General features: G+C 39.4%; 2 protein-coding genes across 6 annotated transcripts in view; one reads left to right on the top strand and one right to left on the bottom strand.

The window, feature by feature from the left end:
* The window catches only part of LOC110371451 (dynein regulatory complex protein 8), a 17,036-nt gene extending 15,518 nt beyond the window's left edge, over positions 1-1,518 (top strand). The window contains exons 6-7 of one of the 2 annotated variants that reach the window (XM_049851813.2): positions 555-717; positions 1,398-1,468. In XM_049851813.2, the coding sequence (XP_049707770.1) occupies positions 555-683 (129 nt within the window). In that variant the 3' untranslated portion in view covers positions 684-717; positions 1,398-1,468. Of the gene's footprint in view, positions 1-554; positions 718-1,397 lie in introns of both variants that reach the window. The other variant, XM_021327718.3, reaches the window with a different exon arrangement.
* Positions 1,517-22,760, bottom strand: LOC110371424 (serine/arginine repetitive matrix protein 2). 4 transcript variants are annotated; one of them, XM_064042345.1, is made up of 19 exons: positions 22,557-22,758; positions 22,264-22,476; positions 20,350-20,766; positions 19,543-19,647; positions 15,998-16,114; positions 15,497-15,649; positions 14,738-15,287; positions 14,295-14,439; positions 13,147-13,240; positions 8,118-9,663; positions 7,682-7,741; positions 7,566-7,598; positions 4,037-4,168; positions 3,905-3,955; positions 3,598-3,728; positions 3,248-3,340; positions 3,018-3,077; positions 2,571-2,736; positions 1,517-2,429 (listed from the first exon to the last, which is right to left on the bottom strand). In XM_064042345.1, exons 1-19 carry the CDS (start codon positions 22,587-22,589, stop codon positions 1,675-1,677), a joined length of 4,854 nt encoding a protein of 1,617 aa, XP_063898415.1. In that variant the 5' UTR covers positions 22,590-22,758; the 3' UTR covers positions 1,517-1,674. The 4 variants fall into 4 exon arrangements, with proteins under 4 accessions (XP_063898415.1, XP_063898416.1, XP_063898413.1 ...); XM_064042346.1 differs by lacking the exon at positions 7,566-7,598; XM_064042343.1 differs by lacking the exons at positions 1,517-2,429; positions 2,571-2,736; positions 3,018-3,077; ... (2 more) ...; positions 3,905-3,955; positions 4,037-4,168 and adding an exon at positions 5,831-7,455 and having other exon boundaries at positions 22,557-22,760.
* Positions 22,761-22,841: the final 81 nt, after the last annotated feature.

Below are 22,841 nucleotides of genomic sequence, written 5' to 3'. Positions count from 1 at the left end.
AAAGGAGGCGCTTCCGATGACACTAGTTTCAAGTCTGTTGGTGGTGGTGAAGGTGTCCTTAAGACATCCTACATTGCCTCTTCATACCGATTATTTTAACCGATGATAACTCAAAAACTGCTTAAAAGATCTTGATGAAAATTAAATTAGACTAACTTTGAGATAGATTCTGTAAAATAAAAATAAAAACATCAAAATCGGTCCACCCAACTCCGAGTAATTGGTTAACAAACTTGAAGGTAATTGATTATTAAGGATACTAAATTGTCTTATAGTTCCTAAACCCCATACTTTTGGAATATGTCTCCATAATAAGAAATGATCTATTAAATGAGGCGCATCCAATGACACTACTTTCAAGTCTGTTGGTGGGTGGGGACGTTTTTAGGCATTGTCCTTTACTTTACGATTACATACCTTTCACATTTCCTTATTCCTGTAGCCCCGTGTCTTAAAACCTTTTTCAAAACTGACCTTGTCGTAATAATATAATTAATCCCGAAATCCTTTTTAACTCCTGACCCTATCCTCAATCCTCGATTTCCCTCCATCAGGTGGCGCAGAAGGATGTATACGTTTTGGCAGATATATTCGAAGAAGATAGGAAGAGACTAGAAGCCGCTCAACCGAAAAAGAAACGCGCATCTTCGCTTTTACGCCAAACCATTTCGAGCCACCAATAATTTTGTTTTGTAATGTTAAGATGTTAATTTATGGGTTGGTGTTCCATTTAATAACTTCTTTTTCACGATTGCCCTTCATTGGAAAAAAAGAGCTGTTATCGTGGGCCCATTAGGTTGTTGACGGGTATCCATTGGGCCAAGGCCCTACGTTACATGCTCATTTTTAGGGCCCCGCAAATTCCCTTAAAATTCGTAGCCTTAGCTGGGGGGCTGTTTTTCTCAAGACTTAGGACCCCAATAGAGAACAAACGTTGATTTACTTTCTGGATTATAGTAATAATGGGGAAAGAGTGGGAACCAAAGGCTTGCAGTCGTATATTACTTTTGCAGTGTTGGTTAACTTTACACCAATAGGGTAGTGTCCAGGGTCGAAATAATGAAATAATTTTTAGTCCGCTTTTTAGATAATCAAAAAATATTGGATACGTATTTTTTCTTTTTTTAATTAAACATAAAATGACAAAGATAATACACTTCAAAAATTAGGAGTGGGGGCCTTTTACGTCACAGTGTCCTGAAAATTGTAGCAACTTGTGACGTCACACTCAACTTTAACACGCTATATGTTAACAAGTTCTGATCCAATTTAAAAAAGAAAAAATACGTATCGCTTAATTTTGGACAATCTACAAGACGGACTAATAATTATTTTTTAGGAAACTAGCCTATTTAGTAATGATAGCTAATTTAATATTTATTTATTTTTCATTACAGGTGGAAGACGAGGTCGTGGAAAATAAAGAACAGCAATAAATTAAATACTCATTTCCCTTTTACTATTTATCTTACAATACTCACCAAATTCTCAATGTAACCAGAAATAAAATCACAAAAAATTTAATCATTGTTTTATTTTTAAATATTTTACACCAAATTGTGACGATAACGTAACTTATTATTAAAAAAGCTTTTAGGGTAGTCTTTTCTACGACTAGGGTCTGCAGTGCTTTTTTGTAATAAACTTACAAATATTTTAATTTGTTTTACTTATCTACTCTTCGTCAGATCCACTACATTCGTCTAATATGATTCCTTCAGACATTAGAGCGAGAATATCATGATCATCCAATTCATCATTGTCATCAAAATCTTTTTCTTTAGGTTTTGGTAATGTTTTCTCATTTTTCGTGGGTGTAGGAGCTGCCTTTTTCTCTGTATCATTGATTTTAGTATTGGGTTGAGGCTTCTTAACTTCTTTGATTTCTACTGAAGCCTTAGTATCATTGTTTTTATTTACAGCTGCAGGCTTGTTACTTGTGACATTTCCAACTGCAGGCTTATTACTTGTAGCATTATTTGCAACTGCAGACTTGACTTCTGCTGGCTTGTTGACAACATTCTTATTCTGGGCTGCTGGCTTTTGGGGAGATTTATTTACAGCAGTATTGTTAAGCACGGCTTTATTTTCTGCAGGCTTATTAGCAGTAGCTTTATTTTCAGCTACCGTTTTATTAACTGCTGCCTTATTCTCGGGTTTGTTTTCCGTAGCAGGTTTGTTAACAACAGTTTTAGATTCTGCTGGCTTATTAACCGTTTCAGTTTTGTTAGGCTCTGCCTTTTCAGGGACTTTTTCACTTGGTTTAGCTTTCTCAGGAGATTTATTTTCTTCAGTTTTTGCGTTGCCTTTATCAACAACTTCTGAAGCTTCGTCACTAGTGTCCTCTTCTTTATCATAAAAGCTAGTGACGAGATTTTGTGGGCATTTTGTGAACTTGTAGATAGGGTTAACAAACACCTTTATATCACCTGAAATAAGGAAAAAAAAACATTATTTCAATTGTATTGAACTCTTGTTCACACAGCGTTTGTTTAACTGCCTCCAGACATTATTCAATAGATGATTTTTTTTAGAAAACTTCTATAAATAACTTTAATAATTATACATACCACATCGTATATCCTTAGCGCTGCATAGTCGATCAAAGTCATTAATAGTCTTGACTTGCGCCGCAAACATGTTCACAGTCTGTTCTATGCGTTTGAAAGCATTGAAGTTGTATTTTTTAAGAAATTCACCTAGATGCACCTTCTCTGGTTTACCCGAGAATTGTACCTGAAATTAAACAAGTTAATATATAAAAGAAAGTCGTGTTAATTACACTACTTATTACTTAAGAATGGTTGAACCGTTTAAGCTAAAAATTAGGGGGGAGCTAGCTTACCCGGGAGAAGGACATAGATTTTGTAACCATCCGGCTACAGAAAGTTATCTCGGCACGCGGGTGAAACCGCGGGCGGAAGCTAGTTATTAAATGAAGTAAGATGGGACTTCTAGTATGGGTGAAATTGTAGATTAATAATGGTTTGTAGACTTTTAAATAAAAGTTCATTTACCTTTACATAAAGCGGGTTGTGAACATTCAATAATCTTTTCGTAATATTCAAGCCCAGTACCTGTAACATAAAAATATTTTTGTTTAATGATATTATACGTAAGTAATTTTCCACGACTTGAACAAGGCTTATGTCTTATTGTATGCTTATTGTTATTCATTCTATCTGAGAGCTTTTTGGTTTAAATAACATGTTATTAATTTTCTTCTCTATGAAATTGTTATACTTACATTTCTCAAGTCGTCACCCGCCTTATTTCTTAGTTTGTCGACTACTACAGCTTCGGTCTCATCCGTTGGATTGTCTGGCAGTTCTTGCCACAGCTGAAATATAAAAAAATAAATACTAAATCACTCACGTATTGAGTATAATTATTGGCATTATTGGTGATTATTTGCAATTATCAATGATCCAATTATACATTTTTACTAGGCTGCCATTATATAGCGGCCTGGGCAGGGTCTAAACTACCTTTTAGCTCAGGCACTTACTTCAAATCTTTAAATAGTGAAGTATTTATTTAATTTATTCAGTACATAGGTTCTTGCCCAAGTATTTTAATATTAAAAATGACGACTACCTTGATCATAATATCCTGTAGTTCCCTTTCGACCATCTTAGTCATACGCGCGTTTAGTTCATAGTGCCCTTCCTGTGGGACCCGGGCAGGTAGAACCTCCTTCTTATCTTCTTCTGGCTTCTTTACTTCTGCTGTATTTAAGAAGAAGAAAATATACATTTGTTTTAATTCACTTGAGACTTTAGCATTTCTTTGTAAGTCTTGAAGGGTCTAATTGTATTTTACGTTAGAAAAGAGTCGAATTTCAAGCTAAGCTTTTGTTTAAAACATACCTCAAAATTAAAAACAGTAAAATAACAGAACATACGTTTTCTAGTAGCTGTGCTTTCTGGAACTGCAGTTTTGACTTTGGCCGGACCTTGGTGGAAGCAAGAAAAACATTAGAAGAAAAAAAAAACATGAAATCAACATGCCTTGAGAAAACTGACATTTTAATTACCTTTAGAAGTTTTAGCATCATTCGAACTAGGTTTTGGTTCAGATTTGATAGGCGGGTCTACTTTGGGCGCTGGTTTCCTACGTAAGGAAGCTTGAGGTCTCTGCCTTTTTGGACTTAAAGCAAGCCTCTTATCTGCAACAGACAAAGTTAGATTATAGCGCATTATTAATTATATTACGAGTACGGTAAGTGAAATACACTTTTTTTTATAGAAATGCTCACATTTTGGCTAAAGTATTTTTATTTTGTTGGTAAAAAGGCATTATTTGATTAAACCCGATATGATTTTGGGAGGATAGTGAAGAGAAACATACAGTTCATTGTGTGAACTTTAAAAATACCTGAAAAACTATGCATGGGCATGAAATATGCGAGGGTTAAAGAAATAATTCCTGAAACTGTGTGCGAAAATTTTTAAAGCATCAAATTCTATACCAATCTGAAACCAAACTGATTTTGCTGTCATGCATAGTAGGTCTTCCGCTGTTGTGTCTGCGAATATATGATTCAAAATGCAACATGACATTGTATAATGTATGAAACGAGAATTTTGTCCAATAAAGTTATCTGCGCATTTGCAGTTGATGCAAAGAACAGCAATATAAATGCTAGAAATATGATTAATTTATGCTAAAGTTAGAACGATTATCGACTACTACTACATCGAGTACCTCGAAAATATCGATGGCTTGCCGCTTTCTCCGGAGCATCTATGTATAATTTTTTACTGTTAAAACGATTTATAGAAAAACAAGGAGGAAAACGTTGTCACCAGCAATGTCTTGAAATATCATTTTCACCAACAAGTCCTGGGATGGCCAAAGAAATTCATTCGACAGACCACCGTTCCACCTTAGAATCTGGTATCCTCTCAGTTAAAAACTCAAAAGAAAAATCAGCAACAGAGATGTCTATAACTTGAAGAAATTGCGGTTTTGAAGACAAACAAACACAACATTACTGCTTTAAAAAAGCAACAGCGACGAAGTATCGTTAACTGCTTGTATGCCGCTATTTATAAAACAACAGAAAATCAATTGTGTCTCGAGTATATCTGCGCTTCGGTGTACAACGGGTCGATGTCACTTTCGAACTAATCCTGGTATCCAGCGAATACTTTAAAAGAAGAATTCAGTATTCCTTACCTTCCAGCTGAAATGTTTCTGTGTAACAAACATTCCATCACGCACCAATCTTTGAAGGTGAGTTAGCACACAACATTTTCCAATTTGCATTTTTTACCAGCAAAAGGGTAGTCAATGTCAGAAATATTGAAAGTGACTTTGGGATAAATATGTAGATACAGCCAGCAGCAACCTACACTATTGTCCCAACAGCTACCAAAAATAGTCCATATTTATACAGAAGCTAAAATTAGTAGACAGTGTTTAGACCCCTGCATAGTTTGAGCTGACTTTCATACCCAGCGATGAAAACAGCCAATAAATATTGCTGAAAATACAAATGCTTATAGTATTTGTCCAGCCTTACCTTCATATCTGGCAATCTTCGGAAACATACAGCTTTCTGAAACCTTGATTCCATGGCGTGTCGGCCGATGGCTTTCCGCACACACGAATGAGACACGGTTCTATAAACACAACCAACACAATATTATAGTGATGTTCGCAAAAAATACACGAACAAAGAATTTTCCAGCAAGATTTTTGATATATTATCGTAGCAGTTATAAATATATGCACTTACCTTATGACTAAGAAAATACGCCATCAAGTGTCTAGAAATTAATCGAAAAAGAACATTACAAATATGTCATCTGGGTAAAAAAACAAGACCATTTAAATCAATTTATTTATTGAATCATCCAATCCTTAACTATATCCTACGTACGGTGAGCCTAAATAACAATTATTTAGTGCAAAGTACTTAATCTAAGCAAATGACATCGTCACCATCAAAATCAGAATCTAAGTCCATGTTAGCAATGTCGTAACTATCCTCCATTTCTGCCTTATACTTATTGATCATATCTTCCAGCCGAGACTGCGAATACTCAGACCTGAAATACACCGTGTGAGAGGTATTCTCGTGATCCACGTAATCTAGCTGATACTGCATCTTGGACAAAGTCTCCAACGACTCCAAGTCTATATCTAGGTCGAGCTTAGCCTTCTTCCTATCAGGAACTATTTTCAGAGGCTTCCAGATGTTAAAATTGATCCCCTTCACACCTTGATTACTTTGCTTTAACCTCTCTGCAACAACTGCAGGATTAATCTGATGTTCGTTCGGCACGACCACCGTCATTTTAAAGAACCGCGTATTTTCGTCCTCACCGCCCAAAACGACTACAGCTTGGCGGTTAACTTTACCTAAATATTGACTTAACAACCACTTTTTAGACTCCGGATTTTGTGGAACTACTCCGAAACAATTCGGCGGGAAAAAGCCGTATTTCAGAAAATCTGTTCTGGATATCCCACTTTGTTGGTGATATCTGAACAGATGGTAAATGAGACATTCTTTTATTTTACGTGCCTGCATGAGAGTGAGACTTTTGCAACCTTTGAGAGTGATTTTAACGAGGCTGGGATCGTAGGTGAGTGAAGGCATGGGCGAGTTCTGGACGGCCGCGGAGATCTCCCCGACATCTACTACCGAGGGCTCCTTGAGGCCGGCGTCGAACGCGTCCTTGTCAACGGCGACCGCTTTCAAAAACACGTTCACCTTTTGCAGCTCGTAGCTGAGCATCAGTTTATTCTTTTCGATAGCGCGCGCGGAAGCCACGGGCATGTCTACATAGAGCCTAGTTCCTTTGTTGGTGACGATTTTTTTGACGAATTTCCATTTGGAAATGTTGACGCCTTCGAGGCGTCTGTTCTGCAGTTTGAGTTTCTCGAGGGGTTCGATGTTGCGGCTGCGCGAGTGTCCGGGCAGCCACACCGCGGCTCGCTCGTACCACAACTCCTCTTTCGTGTAAACTATGACGTTGAACGGCTTGAACTGACTAAAGTCTAAATTGATGATCCAGTCGCGAGTGCTCTCGTCTGTCGTCAAGATTTCGTACCTGTGTGAACTCTGCAAACCTTTGAGAGTGAGGTCCGGAGCCCAGCCCTGGGATACCTCTGTCTGATTAAACATTTGGGAAATGAGGAAGTCTTTCAACATGTCGGCTTGCATGACTGAAATCTGATCGAAATCGTCTTTACACAAGTAAAGTTTGTGAGGTTCGTCACGTGACGAGGGTTCGGGGGGTTGTTGCTGCATCTGCTGTGGGTAGAGTGGGGGCTCGGGCGCGGCGAACACGGGAGTCTGCGGTAGATTGTCATAGGGGTTCATGAATGGTGCGGGCACCATCATTGGCACGATGGCTGGATTCATAGAAGGCTGCATATGCGGCTGCATGCCAAGCATCGGCAGAGTCACCAACTCTGGAGGCATCATGGTCATGTTCCATCCTGGAAGTTTTCAGACATTCATAACAACAGGAACAAACATTTCACCATATAACACACCATTAACAAAAACTGATGGAAATGCAAAAATACCAATGAGTACGAAAACTTACTAGATTCGGCTAACCTAGGCCGCACAGCAGGTTCTGCAAAGATGGAAGATTCGTGTGAAGGCCTACAACTTTATATTTTAGTTTTAAATAAAGTATATCAAAGTGGGTTATCCTACCAGGTTTCAAGTTGGGGCTCGGAGAACGTTTCGCGATCTTGGCGGGAACCTCTGACATTTCTGCGAAAACAATGAACAATATTATAAAATATGAACTATTTCCGTCACTAATAACCGGTCCTAATAAAATAAAATATGTTATCCATTCATCAAGAAATTACGTTAGCATTTACGTAGTTTTATACAATTGACGTCTATTTAAAAAAAAATATGTAACAATACTTATGTCTCTGTAAGGCAAACTTAAATAAATCTATGTATTAAAAAAAAAGTTTAAAATTAAAAATTGAACGCTATGATTTTTGGTAGAAATAAGAACCTACCACTCAGACCAACTTAACGCATTCTCCCAAAACGGGGCTTACCAAAACACCTTTCCCTAACACAGAAAACGAAAAAAATACCCATTAAAAATCACGAAAGTGTTAACATTTACCTGGTGCATCCCTTTTGATAATCCTGAATGGGCTGGGGAGCGCAGCCATGACATCCTGCAATATTTTCTCTTCATCCTTCATATTATACTTCGCTTGGTACTTGATAATGATCTCTATGAACGAGACATCATTGCTCCCGAACATATCTGCCACAATCCTCGCGATAGACAGCTGTAATTCATCGAGGACGCGGTTCCTTTGCTCCCCTTTCAGCTGCCTCAACATTTCGTGTCGTTCAACTATCTTTTTGCATATATCTTCTACGGCTTTTTCGCGCTTCGCTTTGGAAGCGGGGCTTAGAGTGACCCGCTTGGGTCTTTCGACGACACGTTCGCGGTCACGGTCGTGATCAGCTTGTTTGTACTCGTCTCGTGGTCTGTAATCCTGTCGGCGCTGTATGTCGTCGGGACGATCGTCGTGACGCGGCCTATCGTCGCGTTCTCTCGGCCGATGCATCTCTTCCTCGCGGAACCTGTGCCTGTCTTCGTAACGTTGCGGTCTAGGTGCGTCTTCGCGTTCCCTCTCACCGTGATGACTGCGACTGCGCTCATCTTCAGTATCAAAGTCCTCTCTACGTTTCGAGCCAATTCTGCGCAACTCCTCCGCTTTCTTTCTGAACATCAATGCTTTTTTGTAGATATCCTCGAAGTCTTTATCGATATTTGAGCTCATAGGTTCTTCTTTCCTGACTTCGTGCCGCGGTGACGGTTCCCTCCTGCGATGGTATTCGTCCGGATGCGGGCGTTCTTCGTGCTCTCTGGCTCTTCGGGGAGGCTCGTAGTCTTCCCTTTGTGGATGCGGTTTCCGATCAGGAGAGGATTCACGCCGACGGTAGTTGTCACGACGTTCGGCTTCATAGTCCTCGCGTGAAGTAAATTTAGGTTCTCTTTGAACAATGCGCTCGCCTTGCATGTGCGGCGCCGGCTGTCTTGCTGGTATTTGTATTTCCTTAGCAGGCCGGATCTTCTCGTCGGCAAATGGTCTCCTTTCACTATTATCAGGACGTCTAGCACGAGGATCTTCATCTTTATCGAAGGGTCGTTCCCATACAGGTGCACGTTTGGTATTTTCGCTCTGATCTCTTTCAGGGAAGTTGGGGCGGCTGGTGCGAGGATAGTCGTTGTCGCGTACATTCTGTCCAGGCCAGGAGGGTGGTGGTGGTGCGTCGCGTATCTCGGGGCTGCGACGTTTCTCCAGGGCCCAGGAGCGGCGCGGGGAGTGCGACGACCGGGGAGAAGGGGAGTTTCTCTTGTAGCGGTCGCGAAGAGGAGATCTGTCACGTCGAACTGGTGAACGGGACTTCCTTTGTGGGGTGAGAGTGCGTTTGGAGTCGACAACTGCTTCAGGATTGCGATCTCTTCCTATTTGCATTCTGGCCATATCTCGCCTATCGTCGTCTTGCTTCTTCATGGGGCCTGCAGGGTCCTCCCTGTCTCTCTGCCAGGGATTGGCGCGTGGTTCCGCCTGCCTCATGCCCTGCATGGGATACTGAACGTCGCGCGGCTCCTGCCGGTAACCACCTGAGTACATAGCTTGGTTTGAAGCCTGGAAATTGAAATTTAGTTTGCAAACACAGTGTTGAAATACATTCTTAAATTAGACTTAAAAAGCAGATTAATATAAATCAGGGATGAGGAAGATTTTCTCACTTATTGGTCCCTAGAAAAAACAGTAGAAGAATATTACCAATATACTGTCAATAAAAAAAAAACCTTGGCATAAGCACAACAAAAAATCTGTCGAATATATTCTATCGCGACATATCCTTTATTACCGTTGTGGAGTATGAAAAAATAGTATTTCTTGTATACAGCGACGGCACATTGAAGCAAATCTTTAAAATAATCTGCAAATTCTTTTCACGCATTCGAAAACTCATTTAAGTGGATGCTCATTTAAATTACGCGTATTGTAGAAAGGGTCATGTGTATTTTCATATGTGTATAGCTTCATACCTCATAGCTTTATGTATTTTATCTATAAGATCCAGATGTCAATAACATAGTCTCTTTTTAAAATCATTTGTCATTATTGCGTCCATGTATACCAATGCCTTATTTATTCGGTATTGTGATTGCAGGCTTGGATTAATTTATAGTTATTTTTAATCGACTTCCCAAAAAGAGGTTCTCCAATTCGGCGGAATCTTTTATTTTTCCACGTTCATTCTCAGTGAATTGCATCAACTATTATCTGGTAAATCCTGTAGGATCTGTGCTATGCTATGGAGATAGCAAAGTGTAACGTTATGTCAAATTAATGAAAGTTACACTTTCAGCAATATTTCCAATTTCAGCAGTTTCTAGGAATCCTTGATGGGTAACAGTGATTTTTTATTTTTTCCAATCCTTTCTCAGAGCTTTAGTTATTATAATGGTGCACCTGCTGCACGGTGTACCGATGTTTTGAAGAATGTGGCAGTGGATTAATACGGACTGCCCATGACCGGGATGGCAGGCGTTGGGTAGGCCTATAGTCAGCAATGGACGACTGGTGTGATGAAGATAATAATTTCCTGATATTGGGTGTTATGAACTTGAAGTGCAATTACAGAGCATTTAGCAGCTTTTCCTCATTCCCGTATGTCCTTACTGTCCGACATGGTTATGAACGTATTTTGCAGTTTCAAAAGTAACTTCAAGCGACACTGCATTCTTCTGGTAAAATATGGCTAAAATTAAAACAAGAATCACCACTATTATAATTTCATTTCTACTGGTTGTCCCAAGGCGGTCTTATTCTGCAGAAACCCTTACACATACTTTAAAAATGTTGTTTAAATTGTGGTGCATATATTTGGAGTTGGTGTTTCTTCGGCTGAAGATGAAAGTTTTTTTTTATGTATGTAAATATTTTGAGTAAATCCATAACTGCATACACTTTTATCCTTGGATTATGCTCGTTACTAGGGATGCCAAACTGGGTTCTATGTAATAATCATTAGGGCTCAGCCAAAATTGTGTTTCAATTACATAAGTCATGATTAAAAAAAATATTGTATCAATTGTGTTGATTTAAAACCATTTGATATGGGGTGTCATGAAATAAACGTTATTTGGTTGGTTTTCCTTGATCTCGTTCCCCTGCTCCGTCCAACCTCACTGATAGTGTTTTCGGACCAACACTGCATAATAAATCTCATATAACTCGTTTAGATGTCGTGATTACGAATATCTATGATATTGCGCCGTTGTTGCAGCTGTAAAACGTCCACGGCTGCACAAAGGAGGCCTAACCCAAATAAGGGGAATTTGTTTCTCACCGTGCACCAAAGTATATTATTTTCTTCGTTTACCGATCAAACTTAAATTACAGTATTTTTACTGTTTTGTCAAAGTTTCAAAAACTCATTTTCTGCAAAAACTGCAGCCTCTTTTGATGGTTGTTTTTTCTTATGTAACTATGTAACCCAATGTTTTTCATTTTCTACATTAATTGCTATTGACAATTGGATCTGCCAACATTATCATCCTCCACCTTTTCCCAACCAAGTTGGGGAAAGTTCTCACCGCATGAAGCTTAGAACCAGCGATTTAGATGGAGCATGTCTGCCATTATTATTTAAAACAATTAGTTCCACTCGAATGGAACTAAAATTTTGGGTGAATTATGAAGAGACTCCCAATCCAGCATTACACAACATTTGTTTCTGTGACACTGATGCAAATTCCTTGAAGTATTAGAATTGCATGCAGGCTACTTTTATGAGCAAGACGTATTTGTGAGAAAACGTTTCAGTTTGTCGTTTCTTCAATAGGTCTTGCATATAACTTGAAGCAGCTTCAAGTATAACTCCTTGGAAGAAGAGCATATTATTAAAAACTGCATGAATACTCTTGTTTAATTACTACACTTTATTCTACATTTCTTATAAATGGCGTTTATTTTCTAATTCTTTGAGTTTGTTTTGTGTTGAGTCGAGTCTCTGTATTCTTACGTATCCCGTTGGGCAAAGCGCTGGTGATGAGATTCAGGACCGATTCCCAAGTCGGGCTGAAAACAATAGTCGGCCTGATGTCTGAGGGCTGGTAGTAATACACCCATGTCTCGGAGAGCACGTGAATGTCGATCCTGTGCTAGGTCTGTTTCATAGTCTATGCGAGTGAAGAAATAGAGGATGCACCTGTTTCTGCAAAGGTTTGTGTATAGTTCTGCTGGGTGATCTCCTTCGAAAACAGAAGCTGTCGCCGAAAGTCGACCTGCATGCCATTATTATGGATCTCGTGCCCTTAAAAGCCATATGAAATAAATCTTCTTTAAATTGACGAATTCCTTTTCCGATGACAATTTTTACATGCATTCTTAGCCATTTTTTTTCCTCGATCGATGCCAATAACTGTTAAATGTTGTCGGCCCAATATTTGGCCACAGTTTGTCGTAGTTTCAATGACTACAGACTTTTCTTAGTGCGGATTTAAGGGCGTATCAACATACGCCATAGATGATGCACAGCGTACTTAACACTGTTTTTATGACCTTTTATACTGAAAGCTGAAAAATCTAAGAAAGCCATATTTACATGAAGGAACAAAAATACACTTTTAGCCATATTTCTTGCCACTTTCTTAACACTCCATATACTGCTGTATTTTTATACCATTAGTTGTAGAAAAAATTCTTTATGAACTCAAGAAGACAAGTTGTAGCAAATGATGATTTTGTATGCCCCGTATTTTGCAACGCAAACCTTGTTTTCACTGGCGTCAATAGTTAGTAAAGAAGCAAGAGATAAATCCATGAGAATATATCGTGCATTTAGGAATGAGGATATTTTCATCTTTCAGTTGATTCCTTCGCCCCTGAAGAAACAAGCAGATCCATATAACATAATTTCTCTATATATTTATAGAACTCGTTCATTCTTTCTGTCTTCAAATACGGCTCTCATGTACCTAGTTAAATTATCATCTTATCAACCAATACTGCTACATAAATACTCTTTTAACGCCAGTGGTCAAGAAATATGGCATTATCCACATTCTTATATTATGTATATGTGTATGTATAGTTAAATAAAGCGGTACTTACATGGGCGGTCGGTTCGTACGCAGGGCGGATTTGCTTCACCTTTTCTTGTCCATACTTGTCTATCTTTTCTGAATGGTGGCGTTCCGGAGAGTATCTAGTTTAGAATTGTGTTATGATTATACAATTGAATGGTAAAATACAATAAAGCATATAGTAAACCTTTAAGTGTTTTATATTTTTTTAGATTTAAATTGAGATTGGCTGTGTATATAATTAAATTAAACTGGAAATCTTAATTTGATTGACATCTTGTATGCAACAGAGGAATCCATTTCTAATATTTATGTCTGATTTGCTATCAGTGGATATTCAAATAATTAAAATTGTAAAAGTCAAAAGTGTTAACATCTAATAAAACTGTAGTACAGATAACAGGTTTATTTCATCAAAGAAGGTGAGATATACTGTGCCTTTAACAGGAAATTCAATAAAAAGAGGCAGAAGTTGCCAACAAGACAGAAATCATAATGAACAACTCCAGGACTTAATATAAAACTGACCTGTTCATCCTGGTCGGTGACTCCCGTCTCCCCGGCGAGGGTCTGCGAGGTGGAGACACCAGGCGTCTCCCGGGAGACAGTCTCTTGTGAGGAGGAGACTCGCGACGTGCTGGGTGCATGGCCGGGTGACCTGGTTTCCTACGGTCTGATGGAGGAACTGACCTGTTCATCCTGGTCGGTGACTCCCGTCTTCCGGGCGAGGGCCTGCGAGGTGGAGACACCAGGCGTCTTCCAGGAGACAGTCTCTTGTGAGGAGGAGATTCGCGACGGGCAGGGTGTACGGCGGGGTGACCTGGTATGCTACGGTCTGATGGAGGAACTGACCTGTTCATCCTAGTGGGAGAATCCCGTCTCCCTGGCGAGGGTCTGCGAGGTGGAGACACCAGGCGTCTCCCGGGAGACAGTCTCTTGTGAGGAGGAGACTCGCGACGGGCGGGGTGCATGGCGGGGTGACCTGGTATGCTACGGTCTGATGGAGGAACTGACCTGTTCATCCTTGACGGCGACTCCCGTCTCCCTGGCGAGGGTCTACGAGGTGGAGACACCAGGCGTCTCCCGGGAGACAGTCTCTTGTGAGGAGGAGACTCGCGACGTGCTGGGTGCATGGCGGGGTGACCTGGTATACGATGGTCTGATGGAGCAACTGACCTGTTCATCCTGGTCGGTGACTCCCGCCTTCCGGGCGAGGGTCTGCGAGGTGGAGACACCAGGCGTCTCCCGGGAGACAGTCTCTTGTGAGGAGGAGACTCGCGACGTGCAGGGTGCATGGCGGGGTGACCTGGTATGCGTCGGTCTGAGGAGAAAGAAATACATGTTCAGTTCCTCATTGCACGCACGGCAGTATATTTTTCAAACATTTCGATTATCTTGAAGTCACTAATAGCCAACAGTAAAGTATAGAAAAATGGGAACTTTAGATTGAAAACATATTTATTAATGATTTTAATTTTAAATAATAATTTTGATTTAAAAATTTTACTGAAAAAGAAACATGAACAAAACATATAATGAATATACAGAAGACAGAGATAGTGATAATAAATTATGTACTAGCGGAAGATGTACTTAAGTCAAAACATCAAAAAACTTACCAGGCGAAACTCTCTTAACAGGCGGCGAAAACTTCCTCGCGTGCGGAGAAACCCGTCTCCCACTCGGAGAAATCCTCCTACCAGAGGGGGAAATCCTCCTACCGGAGGGAGAAATTCTCCTACCAGAGGGGGAAATCCTCCTACCAGAGGGGGAAATTCTTCTACCGGACGGGGATATCCTCCTACCGGAAGGGGAAATCCTCCTACCACTGGGAGAAATTCTTCTACCCGAGGGGGAAATTCTCCTACCACTGGGAGAAATCCTCCTACCAGAGGGAGAAAACTTCCTACCGGAGGGGGAAATCCTCCTACCAGAAGGGGAAATCCTTCTCAATGAGGGAGAAACCCTTCTCTCTGGAGTTACCCGTCTATGGGGTGACCGTCTGGGCGAAAAGCCTCGTTTCTCGTAGTCTTTGTATGTTCGATCCTGAGGGTCGGGTTTGAATGGCTGGATTTTGACCTCTCGCTCCGGTTGGGGATATTTCCTATCGTCATACTGTTTCTCGTATGGTGTTGGACTGGGTTTTGAGAACGATTTTGGTTGCTGCGACTGTGAAAGAATGTTGGTTTATTTAAATATAAAGAATTTACGAATAATAAAATTAAACCTAATTACATGGAAATAACACTCAATAACAATTCTGTTTTGAACTTAGGTAAAAATAGTAGTTACGCTATGTCATCAGAAATGCGAATGAATCTTAAGTTGCCTGAAATAAATAAATAACATTATGATCGAGGAAGGTAATTCAACATTACCTGCGATTCCCAAGGCATAGGAGCAGCTTGCGGGTACTGCGACTGATGACTGCTTGGTCCCGAGTGAGTGCCAGAGTGACTACCCGACTGACCCCCGGGGTTGTTTATATTGTATTGCGTCGGCCCTTGGAAGTTGTCCTTCATTATGAGAACCTGTAAGTCATTTTATTTATTCAGGGTCATTAACCTTTCTGGCAAGTTTTGAGAGGGACTATTTCCAGACCAATTTGACTCCAAGGAACACAGCCAGCTGCGCAGGAAATATTATAGAGCACAAGCATTTGCGCAGATACAAGTGCACGCACTATTCCTTCACTCTCATAACCCGATGGAACGGCTCGTGGATAGGCAAAATAATTCAAAACACTAAATACATAATAACATTAATATGCATAGGCGAGCGTCGATTGGCTAAAGAGCAGTGAAGTAATTTGTCAGAGTTTAAGGAATATCCTCAAAATATTTTGTTTCTAGCTTTCTATACAAAAACAGTATACTTGCCGGTTTATCCTGATAAGGTTGGCTAGCCGGATATCGGCTGTGTATCGGCGGGTTGGTGACACTAGTGTCAACTGTCTCGATACTTCTGAGAGCTGAGCGAGTTTCTACCTGCCGGGGCTGGAAAGATACAGTTGCTTAGTCCAAATTCTGGATTTCTGAGAGTAACAAGCTTCTGCCAGCGGTTCCACCCGCTTCATGAAGAAACTATATCCCTCACCCGCATAAAAAGTGACCTATATGATTTTGTTGTGCTAAGTTACTGCTAAGTGTCTTTAAAATCCATCCCATAGTTTTTGTGCGAGAAAGAGAAACAAACATCTATCCATTCGCTTATATAATATTAGGAACTCTTTGTACCGTGTACGTGAGACCTTCTCGCACTTGGCATTCCGTTACCAATTTGCTACATAGCCCCAGGAAAATTTCTCTTGTTTCCTACATGAGCAAGACTGGCACTTTCGATAGAAATAAGAAGGTATGTAGGCAATTCTGTGTCTAGTAGTTAGGTTTGCCAGTACTGTTAGAACATTTGGTTAGGCTGTAACGAGTTGCAAAAAAATGAAACAAAATTCTAGGCTGAAAAAGTTTATTATTCTCCTGTTTTAAGAATGTCTTACATACACATGTTTACAAATTAAAAGATCCACTTTAGCGAGCGTCTAAAACAGAAGGCAAGTCTAAATGGACATAGTTCCGTGGTTACTATTATTTGATATTTTACAAGAAAGCTCTGACAAAAAGTTTGAATGAAACAATAATTTATGATAACATTTATTTAGTTATAGTTTCAAAGCGTATCATACGTCGTATTAATAGACACAGATTAAAGTTACACCTTTTTTCATAGGCTTAAACTGGGACTAACTTAATTCCGAGTTTATTTATAAGAGGGTAAATCTAGTGCTATAGGATCTAATTACACCAAAAAGTTTTCAGGGTTAACGTTATAAACATCGGTAGGATGGTAAGAATTACAAAACTTAATAAAAACTTAAGAGAATGAGAGAAACATTATAGATTACTTAACAGAAGATTGATTCTTGTCTAACCAGCTATTCCATAATCCATCTGGGTTGTGGTCACCTTGGGCACTGGTTTGAGGAGGCTTCTTTTTCCCTTTTGATTTCTTCTTCTTACCTTTGCCCTGAAAGCCAGGGGGTCCTTGAGGATTTTGGTTTTGAGGCTTGAAGCCACCGGGTGGTCCTGTTTGCTTAAACTTTCCTGGCTTAGGCCCCCCTTGCTGACGATTCTCGGGTCTTCCACGACCCTGATTTTGATGAGAGGGACCGAAAGTTCGCGCTTGTGATTCCCCTTGTTGACGATTTTTTTTGGAAGGTTTCCCAAAAGGCCCTGTTTGCATATGATAGTTGTTCCGTTTGGGACCCCCTTGCTTTTGATTTTGTTTATTTTGTTTAGGAGGTTTTCCTTTGACGGGTGGTCGCAATTGGGTAACACTACCCTTATGAGGTTTCTTGGTTGACGTCGACGGCCCGCCACCTATTGGCCCTAGACCCGGCGGGAAATATTTTGATTTAATCCTAATTTTTATCTTTTTATGGCCGAGGAACACATTGTAGTTTTGTGCGTCCAGGTCTGCAATGGAATTATGACTGATATTGAAGGTAACAGTCTGCCCGTTTGGGGGTAGCATTTTGGCTTGGGTAATCCACCAGTCACTGAAATCGATGAACGGATTCTGAGACTTAAGCATTTCAAAAATGTCTACGTCGTGCAGATTTGGATCAGGTACAAACGCTACTCCTATTATAGTTTTAGGCATCTCGTTAACGTTGACAACTTGCAATTGCGCCCCCTCCCACAGTTGTAAATCTTTCAATGAATTCTTTAACCAATCTATCGACTTTTGGTCTGCACAGTTCATATTTATGCCGCCGGCTCGCCCGCGTATGCTTGATAGTTTTGGGCGATTTTCTTCATTTTCAGCTTCCATAAGCTCGAGGATTTTATCATATATCATGTCTACTTGTTCTCCAGACATTTCGCCGAAGTTGTCGAAAACGCGAAGGCGTATAGCATGGCCAGCGGTCCCCAAAGGCCCTAACAACTCTTTGAGTCTCAGAAATCTGGCTTGGTCTTCAGGGGCTAATTGTCGCAATCTTTTCAAACGTGACTTCTCCAATTTAAATTTCCTGGCTTCTGCATATTCTGGACACTTTTTTACGTGGGTTTCGCATAATGCCCTAGCCTCCCTGAAGGTTTTACCTCGCTTTAACCACCAAGAGAGTCTTCTTCTGTCTACAGCTCTTAACCTGCTGAGGTTTCTCCAGGCATTTTCCTTCTTTTTTCGTTCTTTATTGCTCATAGGTTTTTGGTCATTGGGATCGTCAGGGCCAGTGTTTTGACTGGTGTCTTGCGCAAGGAGACTCTCGAGGGCCTCCTTAGAGGGTGGTTCGTCATCATCAGAAGAATCGACCGATGGATGATCAGAGCTCTCCTCTTCCTCCTCAGGGAGGTTCCAGAGCTCTGGTTCGGTTTTTTTGATTTTCGTCCAGCGGTAGCGGGAATTAGCCTACCAACAATGGACAAAAATGTTATCAATTTGCCTGCTCAGTGGAAGCGTTTTAAATTATATTGATTGTCTTGATGTTTGAGTTGTATTATTTGTTTTCAAAACGACAGTGTCTTAAAATTCGGCGTGAAATGTAAATATTTTTTTGTGCTATAAAAAATGCTTAGAATTTTTGTACGACGCATAAGAACTTTTATTGTTTGTACATATGTTTTTAAGGGCAAACTAAATTCAGATAACATTTTTTATTACTTCTTCTGACGTCTAAACCAATCCAGTCTAACCAAGTGCAAGTACAAATCTGATAACAATTTTAACGCGTATAGCCATGGACAGAACCATATAGCTTCCGCGACCCAGTTTCTGGGTACACCATAAAGATGATCTTTATCTGGTAATCTATGAAAATTTGGAACATTATTTTCAGAGACTATACCTTCATATTTGGTTTTCAAACACGACATCGAAAGTGCCAATATTTTAAACTTCCTATACTTATTATAAAAAGCTAAAGAGTAGGTCTTATTAAAGATAATCCTTTAGTTAGGTAGCTCATTTATCGAGGAAGCCTAAAGGCCACTGTTTAAACGGGTGTGTGATGTAGTTTTCACAGGATACGGGGATAACTATTTGTACTATATTTGTGAATATTTTATTTCTTAATCAAATGAAAAATACCCAATTATTTGAGTTATCTTAGGCCAAATTCACCAACAACATAAGCACGCATTTTTCTGAAAACACCTTTTTATATTGAAAATTGAACTCACAGTAAAAAAAATTAAAGAAAACTGATGTTTATGTTGTCAGTGAACTTGGGCCTTATTATTAACGGACTAGCTGTTTCCCGCGGTTTTACCCGCGCCCTGGGGGTAACTAACGTTACTCGGGAATACTGTAGGTCCCCCAGTGAAACAATTTTATAAAACATTTCAGTAGCTTCGGAGCCTTAAACAAACAAACAAATTATTCCTCTTTATAACTAAAGTAATAACATGATATTTTCAGTACTCACCGGTCCTTCAGGAATGTTGCTTTTCGTTGGGAACCCGTAACCCTGGTCCGGGCCCCTGGTTTGGTTGAAGCCTGCGCGCATTTCAGGGCGGGGATGCCCTTGATGCTGTAAAAATATTTATTATGTAAAAGAGTACTGCCACATCACAAACATATAACATTGGAAATAACACAAAAGTATCTGATGCATGTAAAAATAATGGCATTCACCATGGCCCTGGTACACAAAGGGCTTAAGAAGGCACATGATGGGTTTTAGTCAGTAGGTAAGAGTTTGACTTTCCCCCACGGTGCTAACCCACAGCGGGAGGGAGGGGGTTATTTGATGACTTCCCAGGTTAGGCAGGTGTCGTTTGAAGGCAGTGCCTGCCTTCTCCAGTTTGGGGACGTAATGTAATGCTAGATACATTGTTGGATTTTTTGAATTTTCAAAGTCAAATAGCAGCCTGGGGGTTAACTGTAGACGATTCTTGTAATAGTAAAAAATCTTCAGGGCATTATTCTCTGCAAGAATCTATTATTTTTTTACTCTGGCCGGCACTTTCATTTTTGGGTACAAAATGTTCGTGACTTGAATGATCTCCTTTAAAAGGTATTTTTTTCAGTAATCACTTAGTATCTCAAATCTTGTCTATAAAATATATTATGACATTCATTCTTAATTATCTGTTATGTATGAATTTAATATCAATTTCGTCAAAGTTAAGTGTTGCCTGCAATAAAATGGCATACCTAATATCAAAATCAAGTAAAACATATTTACATCATACATTTCTATAGAAAACCAATTATTTGTTTGATATTATACCTGATGCCCAAAGCCAGGGTTCACAGCTTGCGTCGAATTATAACTATAGGTATTCTGAGGTACTTGGGCTGCTACTGGCGCATTGGAACTCCACTGGGTCTGATTACTGCTAGCAGTCGCCCAGGGTGACGGCCGACCCATTGGATCCACCCCACCTTGGTGTCCAGACCCATGAGGTACACTTTGTATGTGAGAAGCTCTAACTCCGTGCTGTCCTGAACTGTGAGGTCCCGCTACACCATGAGGTCCGCCGTGCACCTGGGCAGCATGGCTGTGAGGACCACCATGAGGCCCTGGGTCACTATAGTCATTAGTAGGTCTAATGTAATCATTTCTGGGTGCATTTGAGTAGTCGCTCCTGGGTTGATTTTGGTAGCTTGGTTGGGTTTCAAACGGAGCTGGTTGTGAAAGTGTTGCCTGTAGAAAATAGAGATTAATAGAATTAAAATAACATCAACATTCTGAAAAACATTGCATTTATTTCAGGAAGTGTTTTGTTTGTTTCTCTTTGGGAAATAAAACATAAGTTCTATGGTTTCCAACACAAGTTGTTATATTGGAATTTCTTCTTATCAAACGTAACTCAATGCTAATTTTAGAATTCCAAGTTTAATGAGTCATTAGAAAGGAACACATTAAACTAACTTCATCTCTAGTCATAAAGTGAAACAAAATATTAGTAGAAATTACAGACATTTAGTAACAGATACTAAGTGATCTGGTAAAGGTCCCAGTTTTATAAATAAAATCCCCTAAATTTAACATCCTATGTACCACCATATTTCAGGCAAAATATTGGTTTATTTATATATGTATATTTTGTTCCTTGGGGTATGGTATGTAACCCTAAAATTACCCAATACTACCAATACACTTGTACAAATATTACCAAAGAAAACAAAATTTATTGTCTTTCCTAAAATTGAACAGTAAATCAAATAGGCTCTAATTTACTCAGCTGGGGCCCGATTCTCCTAATTTTACTTAAGCAACATACAATTCACGTTCGACTCGATTCAACTGAGATCCAATCCCGACTCAATTACGATTGAAGCGTATGTGGCATTCCACTATTTTTTCTTTGAAATAAACGTTTTTATCCTTTTCTGTCATTTAATAATGAATCATTTTGTCTGCAAATGATTTACGATTGCAAAATGATTGTACAGCAAACTACCATATAGATCAAAATCACCAAAATAGCAGACCAATCGCACACCAATCAAATGTTAATCGAATACGATTGGTCTTTTATTAGTAGCAGAATGCCCGATATGGTTAAAACTGCTATTGCGATCATATTTCGATTCGATTTCTATTCGATTTTGACATTATTAACTTAGGAGAATCGGGCCCCTAGATTTCATTATATGCTTCTTGACAAAATTTTACTCTGAAGGCTCCGAAACTACTGGACCAATATGAAAAATTCTTTCTCTGTTAGAAAGTAACAGGCTATATTTTATCCAAGTACAGGCAGTAGTTCCCACATAGATAAATTACCATGTTTTTGATTTTGACAAATAAGACATTCTATTATTTATGTTCTGTTCAATGTTCAACTAAGTATATTTTGTCTAAGTTGAAATGATATGCCAAACTATGGAATTATAATGCACCATAAACACCTTTCAATTTGGTAAAATATACAACAATCCTAAGTACATGGCCCAAGGCTTGATGCTATAGTGATTTATTTCTTAATCTTTATTTGGTAAGTTAAGGTGGTGGCTTCTTAGGCGACTAGCTAGCTAGAAGTTATTATATAGTGTGATTTTTCTGGGGAGTTTATTGCACCACATTTTCCCAGCAAAATCACATAGGAGGTGGAGAAGGATAGGTGTCATATAAAAATTTTGAAGTTCACAAAATGCTGTTTTGCAGTCAAATTTGTATAAATAACTTTACACTTACAGCAGCTTTCCCAACTGGAACAGCTTTCAATACAAAGTTGCCGGCCATACGGTAGCCGTCGAGGCACTTCATCAGCCTATACCCTTCAGAGTTGTCTGTAAGACCAATCCTGACTTTCTTCGTACCATCTTGGTCATTAACGAGATTATCAAGGATAAAATCGTTTATATTACATTCCTGCTTCACTAGAATCTTCACGTCTTGATATTTTGTCTGGAATAAGAGAAAATAAATTAGTATAACATGAGTTTTTTCAGAATAACCTTTAGCAAATTGTAACAATCAAGTCGTACCTTAGCAGGAAATCCATGGATTGTTATCATCATCTTGGCAGAGTAATCGGTTAAGCGACTGGGTCAGTTTTCAAGGCATAATATTCTTAACATTTATTTTAACGATACAGGTATCAATAAACACTATATTCACAGAAAACTTGGATTACAAATGCAATGAAAGCAAACCGAAACAATCATTTGTTTGACATAACGCACGCACAATGGCGGATCCACGGAATCTCGACATAAGTTGCCAGATGGTAAAAAAAATGTTTTATACCGGCTATGAGCTATTATCTGTGA

The sequence above is a fragment of the Helicoverpa armigera genome, chromosome 28, assembly GCF_030705265.1.
Source record: "Helicoverpa armigera isolate CAAS_96S chromosome 28, ASM3070526v1, whole genome shotgun sequence".
In the NCBI taxonomy this organism is placed as follows: Eukaryota; Metazoa; Arthropoda; class Insecta; order Lepidoptera; family Noctuidae; genus Helicoverpa; species Helicoverpa armigera.
Note: the sequence above shows the minus strand (reverse complement) of the source record. Positions and strands in the feature narration are given on the sequence as shown.